The sequence below is a fragment of the Thermobia domestica genome, chromosome 18 (genome assembly GCF_964235325.1).
Source record: "Thermobia domestica chromosome 18, izTheDome1.hap1.1, whole genome shotgun sequence".
Taxonomy (NCBI): Eukaryota; Metazoa; Arthropoda; class Insecta; order Zygentoma; family Lepismatidae; genus Thermobia; species Thermobia domestica.
In genome coordinates, this window is record NC_137471.1 from 143466117 (window position 1) to 143483662 (window position 17546).

The 17546-nt window shown below is 36.4% G+C and overlaps 1 protein-coding gene across 3 annotated transcripts in view; it reads left to right on the top strand.

Moving 5' to 3' along the window:
• The first annotated feature begins 642 nt into the window (after nucleotides 1–642).
• The window catches only part of LOC145676036 (uncharacterized), a 37819-nt gene continuing 20915 nt past the window's right edge, over nucleotides 643–17546 (top strand). For all 3 annotated transcript variants that reach the window (XM_081746890.1, XM_081746888.1, XM_081746889.1), the window contains exons 1-2: nucleotides 643–778; nucleotides 14149–14642. In XM_081746890.1, coding sequence (XP_081603016.1) covers nucleotides 14269–14642 — 374 coding nt within the window. In that variant the 5' untranslated portion in view covers nucleotides 643–778; nucleotides 14149–14268. The remainder of the gene's footprint in view (nucleotides 779–14148; nucleotides 14643–17546) is intronic.

A 17546-nucleotide genomic window follows, 5' to 3' on the forward strand; every position in this document is an offset into this window, starting at 1 on the left:
TATATATGTGTGTGTGTGTGTGTGTGTGTAAGTTTACAAATTTTCTGCTGATTGTGCACACAGAATTATAAATTCTTAAGAATTCCGCATCTCTGAACTTTGATTTAGTTTGTATTATGCTTACGAACATTCCTCGTGTACAGCCAAAGACAGTAGCAGCTACAGTTTTCTTTGTAACTGTTCGTATTCGTTTCAGTAAATATGGGAGTGCTGTTCTTAAGTAAGTACATACCAAATATATACTTAATGTTTTCTTTGTATCTTAGGTTACATTAATATTAAAATCTATAATATCTAGGTTAAAAATTAAATTTACATAATATTTATTTTATATTTTTTATGATTTATTTAGGTTGTCCGTCCTGACCGAGGTATTTATAGGGTTTTCCTCAGTCACACCAGGCAAATGCAGAGATTGCACCTTTAACATAGGTCCTGACCTACACCTTTCCATATCCTTTCCCCTCCTCTATCGCGACGCCTTAGAATCCTAAACAACAAATCAAGTTCAAGTTCTGCATAAGCTCAAAGGAAGGCTGTCAGGTTATCTGCTTGTATGTGGTTATAAGATTGGGGGTGGAAGCGAAAACGATTAAAAATATGTTTACTAAATACAGTACTTGAACGGTTTGGATGAAGGGAAATTTTGTCCGGAAAAGGGAAATTCTAATGCTTGTGAAGGGAAAACGGCTCTGAAGGAATTGGCATCACTGCTACTAGTTATTTTTTTTTTATAGCTTGGAGAGAAGTAACATGAAGCACATAATACTAAACTATGGTATTAATAGGAATAAAATATAATTAGGAATAGAAATAGAATATATTAGAAATAGAATTAGGAATATAAATAGATATAAAATATCAACAATAACAAATATCTAATTGTAATCATGTGAAAATCAACGTGTCGTCATGGCATCATATTTTCTTGCTTTTTGCTTTTAGTATAATATTTACTAGAAATAGTATTGGAAAATTATAATAGTTAACCGTCTTTGATATGAGCACACTTATTTTAAATCAAATATTTCATTCGTGGGCGCAAGCAATATTTCACTTTCAAACATAAAGTAAAGCTTTTATGAATTAAGGAGTACTCCGACGAAAGAAGTTTATATTCTAGGTAATGCTTTTCCGTGCAGGTTTACTTTTGGAACACCACTCAAACTAGCTGTTGGAAAATTATAGTACATTCACTGATATCCTATTGTTTCCTAAAGGATTTCCGTTGGGCGACAAAAGTATCTCATTTAGGACGGATCAAATTTAAGTGGGCTACCCGAAGTAATTGTTGAAAAACGGCACTTCGTTTTCGATTTTCGTAGAGTTTGCTTTGTGCCGGAAAATAACGAACTAGTACGCCATAGTATAAGTAGTAGTAGGAGTAGTAGTAGGAACGAATTAGAAGCCCCGCAGGGGTTCGTTGTGTTTTATTAAAATGGCCAAATTAAAGACTGTTCTGCACAAAGTAAACTTTCGCCAAACACGGCTTCCGGATGTATGGCATAACTAATGCTGCATAAGTAGTAGAGTGCAAAAGGAAAAAAAAAAAATATACTACGCGGTTACAAACTAGGTCTAATTCTATTTAACCGAACCGAAGCTTATGGTCACGCGCAAGGGTGTGTCCGACGAGAGCCGGCGCGTTCATGATGGTAGGTATACGCGTAAGCGAGGATAGTGAAAAGAAGTGGGTTTTGGAAAAAGTACGAGTTTAATGGGACTTGTGGTTTCGTATTAGAAATGCTCCGCTTGTATACAGAATTCAGCTCCTGTACACTGTACAGATATACACTGTCGAAAAAAAAAAATAACATGTAATAGTCGTCTTTCACAGGTGCTCACTTAATTTATCTATCGTAAAGCGCTTGTTGTAATTTTACACTAGTAACCCTATACTTGTAAACCTAAAGTACAGCTGTATCACTTTTTATAAAATTATGTCGTCTGTGTTCCTTATAAATGTGTGTTTGAAAGAAAATGTTCATTTTTCCCTGTAAATTTTCAAAATGTTTAGCCCCTAAACTGCATCAGCACATCCTTTTCCGTATACATTCACTCATTTTAAGTTGTGCACCTTCAGCCATGTTCATAAATCAAATACTCGTTACTTTCCCACAATCCGACCATGCCGTGGGCTTGCGCGAAATAATTCCTTCCGCTTGCCAAATAGCTCCAGGTTCATAGCCGTAATAAAAATATATATATACAACGTCCGCTCTACCCACATATTATCAAACACAATCGAGCAATTTTTCTATTTCTTCCCGGTAAATGTTCAAAACTTTGGTAGAAATGGACGACCAAATTTGGAACTTAACTCTTAACTGAAATAGTAATATTTATTGCGTACAATTGTGAGCATCATATATACATAATGATATTTTGTGTTCAGAATTCTTAATACTGTCATAATTTTTACTTGTATTATTTACGCTGTTCGATGAATTTCCTTTTCCTTACGCTGAAGGAAATGATAGTTTGCGAGATCAAACGAGATGAACAAAGGGTCCTTGAGCCTCTAGCCGATCCGTAAAGAGTTTACAGGGAAAAATTTATAACTTGCTCGTTTGTTTGAATTGGAATCTTTAGACTTCCATTTGTTGCCGCATTTGATATCTCACTTGGAACTCAACATTGTGATGAGTAGAGACCGGATGTTTAGGCACGAAAAACCTAGAAAATAGGCAGGCAAATAGGCGCTAAAAATTTTAAAAGTAGGCACTAAAATGTAGCTCGAAATAATGAAGATAAATATATTCAATAAGTATACTTGAGACCATTAAAAAATAGATTCAAGTCAGAAATAATACTCAAAGAATATTGAAACACACTTCTTTGTCAATATCTTCTTTTATTGTATATATAAAGAGGAAGCTTGTTATGTTTCCTTATATACTGGGTAAACCTGGAAGATGTGCACATACTTCGGGAGGTGATTCGTGACATCAAAAGAATACAAAAAGTCCTCTTGCATGTTGTGGAATTCCGCGTTGGATACGAGTGACAGGGGGCCAACTTGGAATCGAAAATCGAATCCTGACAATTGGAGCGAGACACAAAAGTATGCACATACTTTGGAAGGTGATTCGTGACTTTCAAGAGGACTTTTTGTCTTCTTTTCATGTCACGAATCACCTCCCAACTTATGTGCACATCTATCTGTTCCGTTCCAATTGTCAGGATTCGATTTTCGATTCCAATTTGGCACCCCTGTCACTCGTACACGACGCGGAATTCCACATGCAACATGACTTTTTGTCTTCTCTTCTTGTCACGAATCACCTCCCAACGAATGTGCACATCTATCTGTTCCGTTCCAATTGTCAAGATTCGATTTTTGATTCCAAGTTAGCACCCCTGTCACTCGTACACGACGCGGAATTCCACATGCAACATGACTTTTTGTCTTCTTTTCATGTCACGAATCACCTTCCAATGTATGTGCACATCTATCTGTTCCATTCCAATTGTCAAGATTCGATTTTCGATTCCAAATTGGCATCAATATCACTCGCACACGATACTGAATTCGACAAAGTACAAGAGAACTTTTGATATCATTATTCACCTCGGAAGTAGGTGCACATCTTTGAAGTTCAGCCTGTGTATATATTGTACCGTACCACGTGCTTGTGTTTACAAACACCTAATATACGTATATATGTATGTATTATTTATGTTATATAAACCATATATTTTCCCAATGAAGGCTTATTTTGAAGAAAATGCATAGAATAGGCAACATTAGGCACTAAAGCAATTATTTAGGCAGTAAAGGTCGAAATAGGCAAAATAAGCAAAATGAAATTGGCTTAAATCGAAACTATAACCCCCTATATAAACTTTAAAACGTTTTTTTTGATCATATCTTTAATATTAAAGAATAGGCATTTTGCCTAACATCCGGTCTCTAGTGATGAGCAACCAGAAATAATTCCTCAAACATTGCAGTTGCTGTAACAATTAGTTCTTAGTAACTTCCAGATGTGTATTCTCTTTTTTTCTGACTCTTAACTTGTATACCTTTATTATGCCTCTAAACTTGGGTGTCGTAAATAATATATTTATGTACATGTGGTACAAGTTTGTCCATTGCTAGTGCGCATAAACTCAGAGAACTGCTTACAAAATAATTTCATAAATTTACCGCTTGAAGTTAATAATTTAAGATACTACAATAATTTAAGCAAGAAGGATGAAAATATTTATAATAATGAATGGTTTCCTTCCTCAGTTGCTTGAACTAAAGATACTTCTTTTTTTAAATAACTATGTTGTTTTGTATTTCAGTCATTCTTTCCTACCGAACTACTTCTTGTTAAAATAAATTTCTTATGTACAACAGATTTAGTGATTATAATATTGATCGTTTACACAGTTGGAAATTATTGACTCGGTATTTTGTTTGTTCGTAAATTTCAAGTTTTAGGGACTTTTTTCAATGTGTTTATTGTAAGTTTAGTATTGACAACAGGTGAATGTAGCGAATACACATCATGCTAGCTTTATTTATCGTTTTCCTTCACTTCACTGAGGATGTTTTCGTGCAGATGTAGTTTTAGCGCATTAAATTTTGGAATAATTATTTTTTAAAAAAATCATTACTTGTAAGGAAAGACATCTTTATAAATAAATTCCTGCAGTCGACAGAATTTAGTACAAAATGATAGAGCTGTATTTTAGGTTACAAGTGTAGGGTTACTAGTGCGAAATCATAAAAACGCTTTACGGTGGATGAAAATAGTGAGTCCAAATGAAAGATGGCTCCATTAGATGTTATTTTTCACTGGTGGGATATTTCTTTACAGTTCTCAGAACCTATTTTTTGTGTTTACAGGTGGAGCGATACTAGTATTAAACAATGACAAGTGCTGTTACAACTCGAATCGTTGGGGAAACACTTTTTTCCAATTTACTCGCTTGCGTGCATACCCACAATCTCTGACGTTCTTGCTCCATTCGCAAGTTCCTCCGGGCGGGCCCACCATCTTCGCTCTGTTCTGACTTGGTTAGATATCATTCATGCTTTTTGTTGGCCAACTAGCGAAGTGCAACATCTTTTGTTATGGACAAACTAATGCTCGTAAAGCAGTAAATCTTTTGATTTAATTTGATAACTTCGTTATCATCTAATGACCTGGCGCTTTTCAAAATTTTTTCCCTCGACATCCTGCCATATATCATGTATCGGTACATTCCTAGAAATTATTGAAAGTCGGGATATATTTAGCTAAAATTTGGAAAAGTAATATCCCTTTTACTTATTTTTAAATCATATCCTTAGTTTAAAAATGCAAGTAAATAATATTTTTTTCGATATTACGTACTTTAATATTCACAGTGTTTGTTTCTACATCTTGAGTTCTTAATTTTTATTTATTTGATGTTTTGCCTACTTTAAGTTTTTCTTGCTGTTGTCTCACTAAACCTTAATCACCTAGAGTCAGGGAAAAACAACTTAAATCAGAAGCCACATGTGTTCAGTATACTCCTTTTCTCTTGGCTCTACTTAAATAAATATGGAAGTAGTATGACATGTGAGTGTTCTGTTTATTAATGAGTCCGTTCATTTTGTGTTTCCGGTGAAGGTTTTTATTTATTAGTGAAACTTCGTTCCAAGGTTTTACAAATGTTATTTAATGAGAAATCGGTACGTGCAGAAAGAGGCCCGTGCTGGCCCACCGGAACATGTCCCGGTGCCCCCTCCAAAACATCACATTATAAATAAAGTTTCATGTTATAGTAAATTCTTAAGGTTGTTATTGGTAAAGAACACGTGATAAGTACAGTGTGCTCGCTACGTAAGGCGCCCTTGCAAAACCACATCAAAGATAAACAGTTTTATTTATTCTTCTGTATAGCAACAGTTCTGTACAATAAATACATATTATTACTGTTGTTAATGAACCTGTGAAAGGTACAGTGCGCCCTATGCATAGAGCGCCCTGCGAAGCATCACATTATAGATAAGTGGTTTTAGTTCTTCTGTATATCAGTTCTGTATAGTAAATTCGCCGTTATAAAGGGCACCGTGCGATATATCACAAAAATTCTTCTGTATACCAGTTTCGTATCATACGTTGATACAGTTGCTATTGGGAAAGAACAGCTAAAGAGTGCAATCACTTTTCAAAAAATATGTATAAAGCCAGTAAAGCAATTAACATGTAGGTTTATTTAGTAAGATAATATAGCAGTGTTTCGTAGTGCTACTCATTTATTGCCAAAAAAAAAAAAAAAAACTTTCAAAAGGTAAGCGCAATCGAGACAGTACAGCTTAAATAATTCAAGTTTTTTAAAGCTTTTTATTAAAAATAAAATGGTTCCTGTGTGTTATAGAGCAGTGTTCGAATAATCAGTGTCTGGTTTTTATAGCTATATTGATTGACACAGACACACACACACACGCATACACAAATAACAAGAATTAAAATGTTTTTCTGTAGTAAGAAAGTTTTCCCAGTTTAACTATTTACATTATTAAACAAATTTGGTGGTTTTAATACACAAAATGGCACCCGTATATATACAGGTTATAACTTAATTAATATAACAAATGTCGGTAGATGATTCCTGACACCGAGATAAAACGAAAAGTATACACTAACCTAGATATAAATGTGCCTCCTTTCGGCGCCTTGATCACCCGAAAATGCGTTGGAAATGGGGGCGCGGTGGCTCAGTGGTAGAGCGTTCACCTCCGGTGCTTGGAATCCCTGGTTCGATCCCAGCTCGCGCCGTGTGGACTTTGTGGTGGACAAACACTGTGCTCGTGGGTTTTCTCGGGGTTCTCCCGTTTCCTCCCACTTTCTTCATTCCACCATTTCACTCATCTCTCATTATCACCGTCTCCTTTAGCCTAACCGGCATAATCGTGGGACGTAAAACTTAAAGATTTCATTTTTTCAATGCGTTGGAAAAATGTATAAACAGCCATAACTCAAGAAGAAAACGTGTGATCGAAGTCGGGAAAAGAGAATGTCCATTATTTGTAGTCGTAGATTCCAAGTGCAATAGTGGCGCAAGGGTGACTCTCAAAGAAACTGAAGTATTCCTTTCCCTTCTCTTCCCTTTGAGTTGGCAAAACGAACCTTACCCCTGAGCTACGAAACACTACACTACTTTTGTGAATATTCCAAAATAGAGTCCTCGTGTAGCCCATTTACATTTTGGTTTTGTCACTGCTGGAGAAATTTTCTAGAAGAAAACTCCTTGGAATTACATTCAAAAAATGAGGGAGATCTTTTTCCGACGTTCCAGTGTACTTTGGAGTTGGATAGAATAAACAGGAGGAAAGAGAATGTGGAACTTTTGCGAACACATAGCAGCACGTACGCATCTCGTAGTACTTTCACTGAGGGCATGATGCTTTGGTCGCACACTACGGAAATATCGTCTCTTGTGTGAATTGCGAGTGGGTTGCAGAAGGCTGTCTTACACAGTTTTATTGTGGAATGGCGTCAGTTAGCGTGGTTATTTTGTAATAAGGATCTATGCAACTTGTGAGTGAGTCCAATGCTCTGGTGTTCGTGTGAAATTGCTGTATAACAGGATAGGAAATATTGCGTTCAACGGTAGAGGGTTATGTTCAGGATTTCAAGGTCGTGTAAAAGCGTAGACGTTGGTCTTTAAGTAAAATTGTTTTAATCTGTACGTGCTGCGCAACGGCAGATTACTCTGTCCACGAGCTGGCAGATATGTACCTCATTTTTAGGGAGGCAAGAGGTAGTAGCCCAGAGACGAGGCGTTTATATCGTGACAGTGACCCTCAAAGGAGATTATATTTTCCTGTATTTTTCCAAGTTTTCTTCTTTGCCTTAGAGACAGGATCTCTTCAATTTATCTTACAAGACAGCATACTGAGAATGATCAGAGACAGTCCTATAGCAATAGCCATATGCAGAATGTAAAAATTCACATGCAACTCTATAGTGAATTATCAGCAGCAGTGATTAATTGTGAGCATGCGGTGAGGTATGATGGATAATTTTATGGTAGGACCTTATTTAGTGCCGGCCCGGTTGTGTGGAAGTACGTATCTTTAATTTTTACGTTATGTTTTCCCAAAATTGTTAGAACATGTGCCTTTGAACATAATTCAGCAGATGTGATTCCCAGTATAAGAGTGCATCTGCATATTTTGACAGCAATATGCATACCTACCTAAATAATACAGTTCCAGATTGTTAAATTGGGAGAAAAGGGCGTGAGTCATAACCGTATCGTTCACCCTATCTCACGCCACTCGATTTCTTTTTCGTTTGAGGGGGAGAGGTTGAAACGCCTTTTGTATGCAACTTTAGCCACGACAGCCGAAGAACTTATTCTCGAGTTAATAATCATCTCCGAAATTTCGGATATGTTTGACCGCACTCGGAAAAAATTCCTTTGGCGATGTCATCTTTTCAACGCTGTCAACGGTCGACAATATCAGACTCTGAACTGTTATTCTTCACAACTATCTCCTGTACGCATACTGTATTGTACAGGTACTATACAGGTTACCTCTGAGTATTTCACAGTTGCCTTACTTTGTGCGATACAGAATAAATCGTTAGTTTGAAGCTGTATTTCTTTGTATCATTGTGAAACACGAGCAACAGCTTGCGTTTCTTCGAGTTTCATTGCTTCTGTGCTCGGATTATTATCTTCCACAGAATTACGTATTACAAAGAGAAAATTGTTTATTGCATCTTACTTTCGCCCCAATTGTATTCACATAATTTGTGGGAATCCCTTGGAACTGTTGTTATGAGAAAAATCCCTTGTACTCTCGTATAATATACATACGTATCTTTGACGCCTGACTCTTATACACAGTCGTTATAAACCTATTCCTTATCAAAATTACTTTTTCCATTATCACATACTCGCACGGTGGCCAGTGGTAGAGCGTTCGCTTCCGGTGCTTGGGGTCCCTGGTTCGATCCCAGCTCGCGCCGTATGCACTTTGTGGTAAACAAACACCGTGCTCGAAAGTTTTCTCGGGTTTCTCCAGTTTCCTCCCACTTCATTCCACCATTTCACTCATCTCTCATCATCACTGTCTCCTTTAGCCTAACCGGCATAACCGTGGGACGTAAAACTTAAAGATTTCATTTTCATTTTCACACACTCGTAACTTGGACTGGAAGCCGTTCATTTATCATGTTATCATTATCCTAGAAGATATACTATGATACGCTAAAGACTTCTTTCCATTTAAATTCTTCCGAGAGTTTATTTTGCGCTGAGGCAAAATAGATCAATCACAATCTGGTATATCTGTCTTTTTCGAATTATGTGTTCTAATTTGAAGGATGTACTCTTACTTTTTATTTGTTGAAATCTTGTGCTTGATTGTTGTTCATATTCCTCATTCAATGTTTGATAAAATACTCGAAGGAATATTCCAGTTTCTTTGGGAGATCAGCCTTGCACCGCCACTGCACTATATCTTACTGTACACTATTGGAATGTACGACTAAAAATAATGGACATTCTCTTTTGCCCGATTCCGTTCCGACATTTTGTTTTCGAGTATAGCTGTTTTTGCATTTTTCCGGAAAATTTTCGGGTGGTCATGGCTCCTATTCATCTCGGAGACGGGAATCGCCTCCTGATGTTTACTATATTAATTAAGTCAGAATATATATATATTTATATAACACGGATTAACGTTTGTATGGGCGCCCTTTTGGTGGACTTGTCCACCGCCCTCGTTAGTATCTCAGCACGGACCTATGCAGAAATCTGAATAGAAAAGCTTGACAGAACTCTTGTGTAAACTGTCAGGCCCAGTATATGGTGAATTCAAAGAAATATATCCTATATGGTCGTAGTTTGTTTCAGCGAAGGGTTAAATATTTAGGTTTTGCGGCCTTTAGTAAAATGCTTTCAACTTATAGAGAAAAGTTCTTGAAAATTTGCTATGATGTTTGTTGAACATTGGATGAGCGCACTGCGCCTGTATAATTACATTCTTCTTGGCGGTAGTGCCAACTCAAAGTAGTACATTTAAAACAGCAGACTATATCAGGAGGGTCCTAAAAGTTTTAAAGTGCTCTTACATGCCAGTTTTCTTAAGTGAAATTTTCCTCATTCACACCAGGCACATACCGGGCTGGTACCTAACATAGAGGTCCCAGACCGCTTCTTTCGTTCCGTTTCCCCGCATAGTGTAATCGCCGAGGGACATCATCCCTCATACATGACGGCTTAATATGACCATACATCCGGAAAACCGAGAAATCTAAATCCTATCAGGAGGGTGTGAAAATATTCTAGTACTGAGAAAAAAGAACACACGTTGAGTATGTTGGGAGATATCCAGCGAGAAATATTTTAAAGTTTTTTGCTGGGAGGAGTAAAATTTCCCTCCCCGATCGAAACCGGTGATTCGAAATCATCACTAGATCACGAAACTTGAAAATAAAGTTGACACCAAATATCGTAAATTGATCAGAAGTATTGCTAACTTTTTTCCAAGTCTGGTTGCTCTACCGGGGATTATGTGCAGTAGGAGTACGTGTTAAAAATTCTGCTTCAGGAAGCACGGTAGCTCAGTGGTAGAGCGCTAACCTCTGTTGCGTGAGTCTCTCGTTCCACATCGGCCATACAATTTTGTAATTAACAACATTATGTTTAAGGGTTTTCCTCGGGTATTTCCTACATTTTTATTTCGCAACAATTCTTTTATCAGCATTCACTTGCCGTAATCATCCGTTTCCCTTATCCAAAAGGGCATAATTGTAGTGTCATACATTCTGCTCTGAACAGTAATAATAATCGTTCTCGTTCATTTTTGTTATTATATATTTCTTTCTGTCTTCACAAAATACTTCGCTGCGTCTGTTATCTTACTGTTGGTAAAAATGAAAAATGAGTGCAGTTTTATTTCCAAAAGAAAACAACAAAAGACAAATAATAATAATAATAATAATAATAATAATACACCCAAGTTTTGATTACTAATGTATTAAAACTTAAGTAACATTCTGCACCTGGACAACGTTCGAAAAAGTAGCTATTCATTTAAAACCAGACAGCTTCGACATTCTCTATACAACTGTAAGGGGAAAAAAGTTGTTCTCCTAAGTAAAAAAAAAAAAAAAAAAGTTTTTCTTTACTGAAGACTCAAAAGAAAGGGTCACGAAGTTGCTCCTCTGAGATCCAAACGAAACAATTGTGTTTGCATTTAATATGTTATAACTAAACGAATCCCAAAGATATGTGTTCCACCGGGTTGAGTATCTTGAGTTACAAAGTAAAATTTAATGTAAAAGCTAGAAAAGATTACCTAGGAGAATATTTTGAACCGAGTCGTTTGTTCGGAAACGGTTGGTAAATGTGAAACTCGACGAACACGTATCTCACCAGTTTGAAGTACACACTTTTTGGTGTAAAAAAATTGTCCCAGACGGGGTCTAACTCAAAAGTTTCAAACGTCAAGAGTGGTTATGTAACACAACGTTTGAAAGCTGCTGTGAAATGAAAGAAGATAGAGCTAGTCTCGACTCTCTACGACAATCCTATGCAAAACTGCGGCGGGTCAAAATCTAAACGAAAGCTTAATTGAAAAGCTATGTCCACGTTGAATCCAAGATGGCCGCTTAAAACCTATGTCGAAAGGGTAGGCATACCAAACTGCTGAAGCTAAGACAACCAAATTTGGCATGAATGTTGATCAGTATTTGATGGAAAGATGCGAAATGCTCAAAAACGCGACATCTTGAGTTCAAATTCCACACTATGTATGGAACGGATGTCCAGCTGAAACCACTGGTATTGTAGAAGCAAAATATGGTATTTACGTTTACGGTCAGTAGTAGATATTCACAAAATATCTGAGTATTATCTGTACTCCAATATGGCTACAAGCGTGAAAAATGAGTTTGTATATAAATGTCGTATTTCTTGGAATTAGCTTGACATAGCTTGATATACTGCAATGATTTACACGTAGGTTTGGTACTCCTAACCAATCTTGTAAATAAACTTTTTTTTTGGTATATTTGATATTGCTTGAAATATTGCGACCAATCCAGCTAATGGCATACAAATGTAGCCATGACAGATACCTTACAATAGAGCCCTCAATCTGGCTGGTGCATCAAAATGTTTATGTATGAACTACGTATGATAAAATTAGAAAAGTAGCCGAGGGTTTTCAACTTTTGTTTAGCAGTATGAATAAAAAGTCAGAGTTGTGTGTTTATCGCATATTCGTTATATCCACGTAAATAATCTCCAGAGAACCGTAACGAACTCCCATTAGGAACGAAACATATATGTGTTGTTGCAGAATGAAAAAATAGTTGAAGTGAATCGAAATTCAGTTGTTCTTTAGTCTTCCTATTGTTTATAAATACATAATACACAAAATTGAGATTTAGATTTGTACCGTAATGAATAACATAGGTTTTAAGGTTGCCCTAGACTTCAATTACGTTTGTTTTTACAATTTGACTCGCCGCCATTTTGCACAGGATTGCTGTAGAGTCGAGACTAGCTCCGTCTTATTTCATTTAACAACAGCTTTCAAACGATGTGCTACTCACCCCTTTTGTTATTTGAAATGTTTTAGTTAAAGCCAACCTAGGACTCTGTGGGAGCTCTGGGACAAGATGTTTTAACTTAAATCATTGTATTTTGAAAATAATGCCGCACTTTCTTTCTAGTTTTCACACTTGTCTCAACGTTTCCGAACTACAGGCGTGGCCATGGACTTTTGGGTTAAGCTTGTGTTTACAATTTTGCACAGCGCTGACGTAGAAAGTCGAGACTAGCTCCATTTTCTATCACTTTACAACAGCTTTCAAACTATGTAGTGCTTAACCCTCTTTGCTATTTGAAACTTTTCAGTCGAACCCCGCGGGTGATCCTGGTCAAACTTTTTTTTTTTATCCCAAAAAGTGTGTCCATGAAATTGGTGGGATACGTCTTAGCCGAGCTTTCCATTTACCTAACCGTTTCCGAACAAATGACCCGGTTCAAACTATTGTGCCAACTTTGAAGGCTTTCCATTACAAAATATGTTGTAACTCACGACATTCCGCCTGTTGGCACGTATAACTTTCGGCCGCTCTAAAAAGCTCAAGCACCTGCTCTAAAAATCGATAAGCAAGCTCCATGGAATTTCCTGAAAGTTGAACTCTCTCTCTCACAGCTGTGATTCATATGTGTTTTTGTTGTACATTTTTCCTTGTTCAATGAAAGGCAGATGTGAACTAGAAATTATTTTCAAATATGTCAGTGATACTTGCACTTCGTTCTGTCTTATTCGTGTGTGCGTTAGCAAAGTTCACCAGTATTTTTCGGGTGTATAATAATTTGTCTGAATGATAGTTGCTGCTGAAATCGTGATAATAAAAATAGCTATCGGAATAGACCTACTATCCAGCTACAGTTGTACTGTTTAACGAATGAGTTGATACTACTTGGATTCAGGTAGGAAGGAGAAGTTGTCTGTTTACCAGGTTCACAAGAGATTATGCCAAGAGTACCACACATCATTTCGTTTCTGCTGATAGATCTAGAATATGATGTTCGACTATTTAATTGAGTTTCTAATTTTCGCATAGCGTCTCAAAATTGTTAGTTTTTTTTTTAATACTACCTGTTCTCTTGTCTATAAAATACTTTCAATATGTTTGCGGCGTTCTTTCAACTGAAACGAATGTCAGCGAACATTATTAGGCATCCAATTTCTGCACATTACTCTTATTTTGCATGTGGTACAGATTAACTTCCACTCTGTTCATGTGATTTTCGTATCGTATCTCCTAAAACCAATCACTGTAGTGTAAAGCATAGGAGTATCTTCAGAACATTGTAATATTTCAGACAGGCCGTTTCCGTGAAACCAGTAGTGCTAGAACGGTAAGCAATGGAAAAGAACCAGAACGTTTAGTTTATTTACCTGCAGCTTATTTACAAGTCTCGCGGTTGTGCACATATACTTGCTGTTCGCGTCACTCATGTTCGAATAACTACACATTCAAAAATATTATTAAATGCTTACCTGTATTAAAGTAAAAATAATTGCTAAATACATCTGAGTCCTTACTTCATAACGTTTATTTTGTATGTATAACTTTAAATTTATTTTTATGTTTTCTATAACAAATATCATGTAACTTATTTATTTTTCATGCCTTTTTTAAGGTTATTGAAAGGAGATTAACATCTTTATTATCTTCAAATACAACTTCCACTACTCTCACCAAGTAATTAAGGAGTTGAAATACTTACATAAATAGAGCACGAGTAGTTCTGACTATTGTCATGATGGAAGATGAACATAAATTTACATGTGAATTACTTTCTATGTTGTCTGAGATTGTAAGGGGAGCTGAAGAAAGAAAATCTGTTGATGGAAATCCAGGTGAAAGTTCTGTAGGATTCATTTGTAACAAAGAAACCAAGTTGAATATAGTAGGAAAGGTGAATGCGGTAACACATCAAGACGCTGCATCTTTCTCTACTTCGGAATCACTTTCTACAGTAAAATCTGACCATGAAATCAAGGACAATGATATATATTCAAGCGACTGCGCTGAAGATTCTAAGAACGAAATGTTTGTTACGTCTGAAGATATAATTGACTCATTGTCAAATAAAAATAGAGAACAGTGTGAAGACGAATTTCAACCTGAAAGGTAATATTTTATTTCTATTTTTCAGCTTTTTATATATTAGTTGTTTTTATAAACAATAGAAAGATCTCATTTTTTTCCCTTCTTGGTCTTAATTTACAAGTAAGTTTAATCAGATCCAATGTTCTAAATTGAACACTATTTATATTCAGTTTACATTGAGGGGGCCGCGGTGGCTCAGTTGTAGAGTGTTCACCTCCGGTGCTTGGGGTCCTGGTTCGATCCCAGCTCACGCCGTGTGGACATTGTGGTGGACAAATACCGTGCTCGTGTGTTTTCTCTGGGTTCTACCGTTTCCTCCCACTTTCTCCATTCGACCATTTCACTGATTTCTTATCTTCACCGTCTCCCTTAGCCTAACCACATAAGCGTTTGACGTAAAAGTTGAAGATTTCACTTCATTTTCAGTTTCCATTGACTCGGAATTCAGTGGAACGATTTAACATGCAGTAATGCAATTTGAAACTCACATCGAAGTGCAGTTTACAAATGAAAAGTAGTGAAGAAGATATAGCATGACACAGGAATAATTTGTGCATAATGAGCTTTCAATTTACGGATAGTTTTGTTCGATTGTTCCAGCTTGCAATTACCTGATTCATTGATTGATTGATTTTGAGTTTATCGTCCCGTTCAGCAGCGAGGCTATATGAGACGTGGACCTACTGATTAACGTGGAATCCGAACCACATGAGCTCCCGCCGGGAATCGAACCCGGGTCTCCCGCGCCAAAGGCTCGTACGCTAACCGCTTTGCCAAGGAGGAGCTCTACCTGATTCATTGACATTTAATGGAGATATTAGTTCTTAAGCTATACATTCCACCCGCGATAGTCGACAGTTATAAGAACATTCAAATATATTATCAAAATAAGTCTTAAAATAACACTAATTGAAATAATAAAACAAAGCTAGGTACATTTAAGAAATACACTGGTCTCAAAAACCGCAAAACAGTAAGATTAAAGTAAAATAAAAAAAATAGAACGACTTGCCGAACAGGAATAATAATTAGGAGTAACAGAACTTGTTTTGAACTAAGCACAAGAACGTAAAGTATATCAATCACAGGCTCAAATGTGAGAATACAGTGCATGGCAACATATTATTAAATATTCATAAATAATTAATATATTCTTCCTCCTCTTGCTGATAGATTTTCACAATTACTTCTTCCACGAATATATTTCCTAATATATAATAATAATAATATAAACATATTGTATAATATAATAATAATAATATTCTCTAGCTTTTAGGACCGCGTTGGCTTAGTGATAGAGCGTTCACCTCTGGTGCATGTTGTCCCTAGTTCGATCTCAGCTCGCGCCAGGTGAACTTCGTGGTGGACAAACACCGTGTTTGTGGGTATCCTCCCACTTTCTTCATTCCACCATTTCATTCATTTCTCATCACCGTCTCTTTTAACCTAGCCGACGTGGGAGGTAAAGCTAAAAGATTTAGTTTCATTTTTCATTTCGCCTTCGTGCTTTTGATAACGTTTCTGCGAGAGACTGCTTATAAACAGTTCGTTGCGAGAGTTCAAGCTTGTAATCGATAACAAGTCTAATTATTCTTTGTGTGGCGGTAAATTCTGAAGATCGTATTCAGCCCAAGTTCCGCGTTTTCCACGCCTATAACATGGGAACAGATTTTATAAATTTTCTTTTTCGAACCGTCCGTAAACAACGAAATAAATCGGAGTGATCCTTGAATAAAGTGAATCTGAAACTTGTTTACCTGGCGTTTCATTTCGTAAAACTTGTGTATTTCTTACTTCAGCCTTGGCGCTCCTTCATTTGACCCCTATAATAAAGTTCCAAAATACAAGCATTAATAATAATAATAACTTTCTGTATTATTACAGTGGCACAAAGAGCTTGGAACAAATATACATAACTTTCTGTACAGGGGGCGCGGTTGCTCAGTGGTAGAGCGCTCACCTCCGGTACTTGGGGTCCCTTGTTCGATCCCAGCTCGCGCTTTGTGGTGGACAAACACCGTGCTCATTGAATTTATCGGGGTTCTCCCGTTTCCTCCCACTTTCTTCATTCCACCATTTCATTCATTTTTCATCATCACCATTTCCTTTAGCCTAACCGGCATAAGCGTGGGACGTAAAACTGAAATATTTCATTTTATTTCAAAATTCTTTGTAAAGTAGGCGGGTATAAAATATACACAACATTATAAAAGAAAAGATAGGGAAAACTGACATCACATATGATAATCGTGGTGTCGTTGGTTCGATCCGTGGCCAAGTAAGTTTGTGTTGGACAACTATATTCTGGTGTCATCTATATTCTGTTTCCATCAACTCTGCCATCATCACTTTCTTCCCTTAATCATCGTCTCTCTTAGCCAAAGGGCAAAAAACGGGACGTTAAACGGAAGAATTTAATTTCAAAGATTTAGACAAATTCCCACAAAGTTCTGTTTAAAGAATTATTCAACCTTTTTGAAATTTCACACATTCATTTTGTAGGAATTAAAGCTGTACGACTCCTATTACTACCATTTGGTACTTTGGAGGCAACGTTACTTAAACATTATTGATTACAATATATATAATCGAGTACTTTTTTCTATAAAAACAAGTAAAAACTATTGTTTCTGCTACTTAGGCTTTCTAATTCCTAGAACCCGTTCCAATATTCGCGTGTATTGAAATAATAATCTATGTTCATTTAATTTTTTTTTTTTTTTGTTTCAAAATATTGCATGTTTCCTTCAAACGTTACATGTGGGACTTAATTTAGAATCCAGATTTGTAATATAAAATTCTATAACATCAGAAAACAAGTAAATGTGTGCAATGGTATTCCGATTATTGGAAGACTTTAGCATGTGTTCAATTTTATTTGCAATTGTTATAGAAATACTATTCCATGTTGCCGTTTCGAATTCT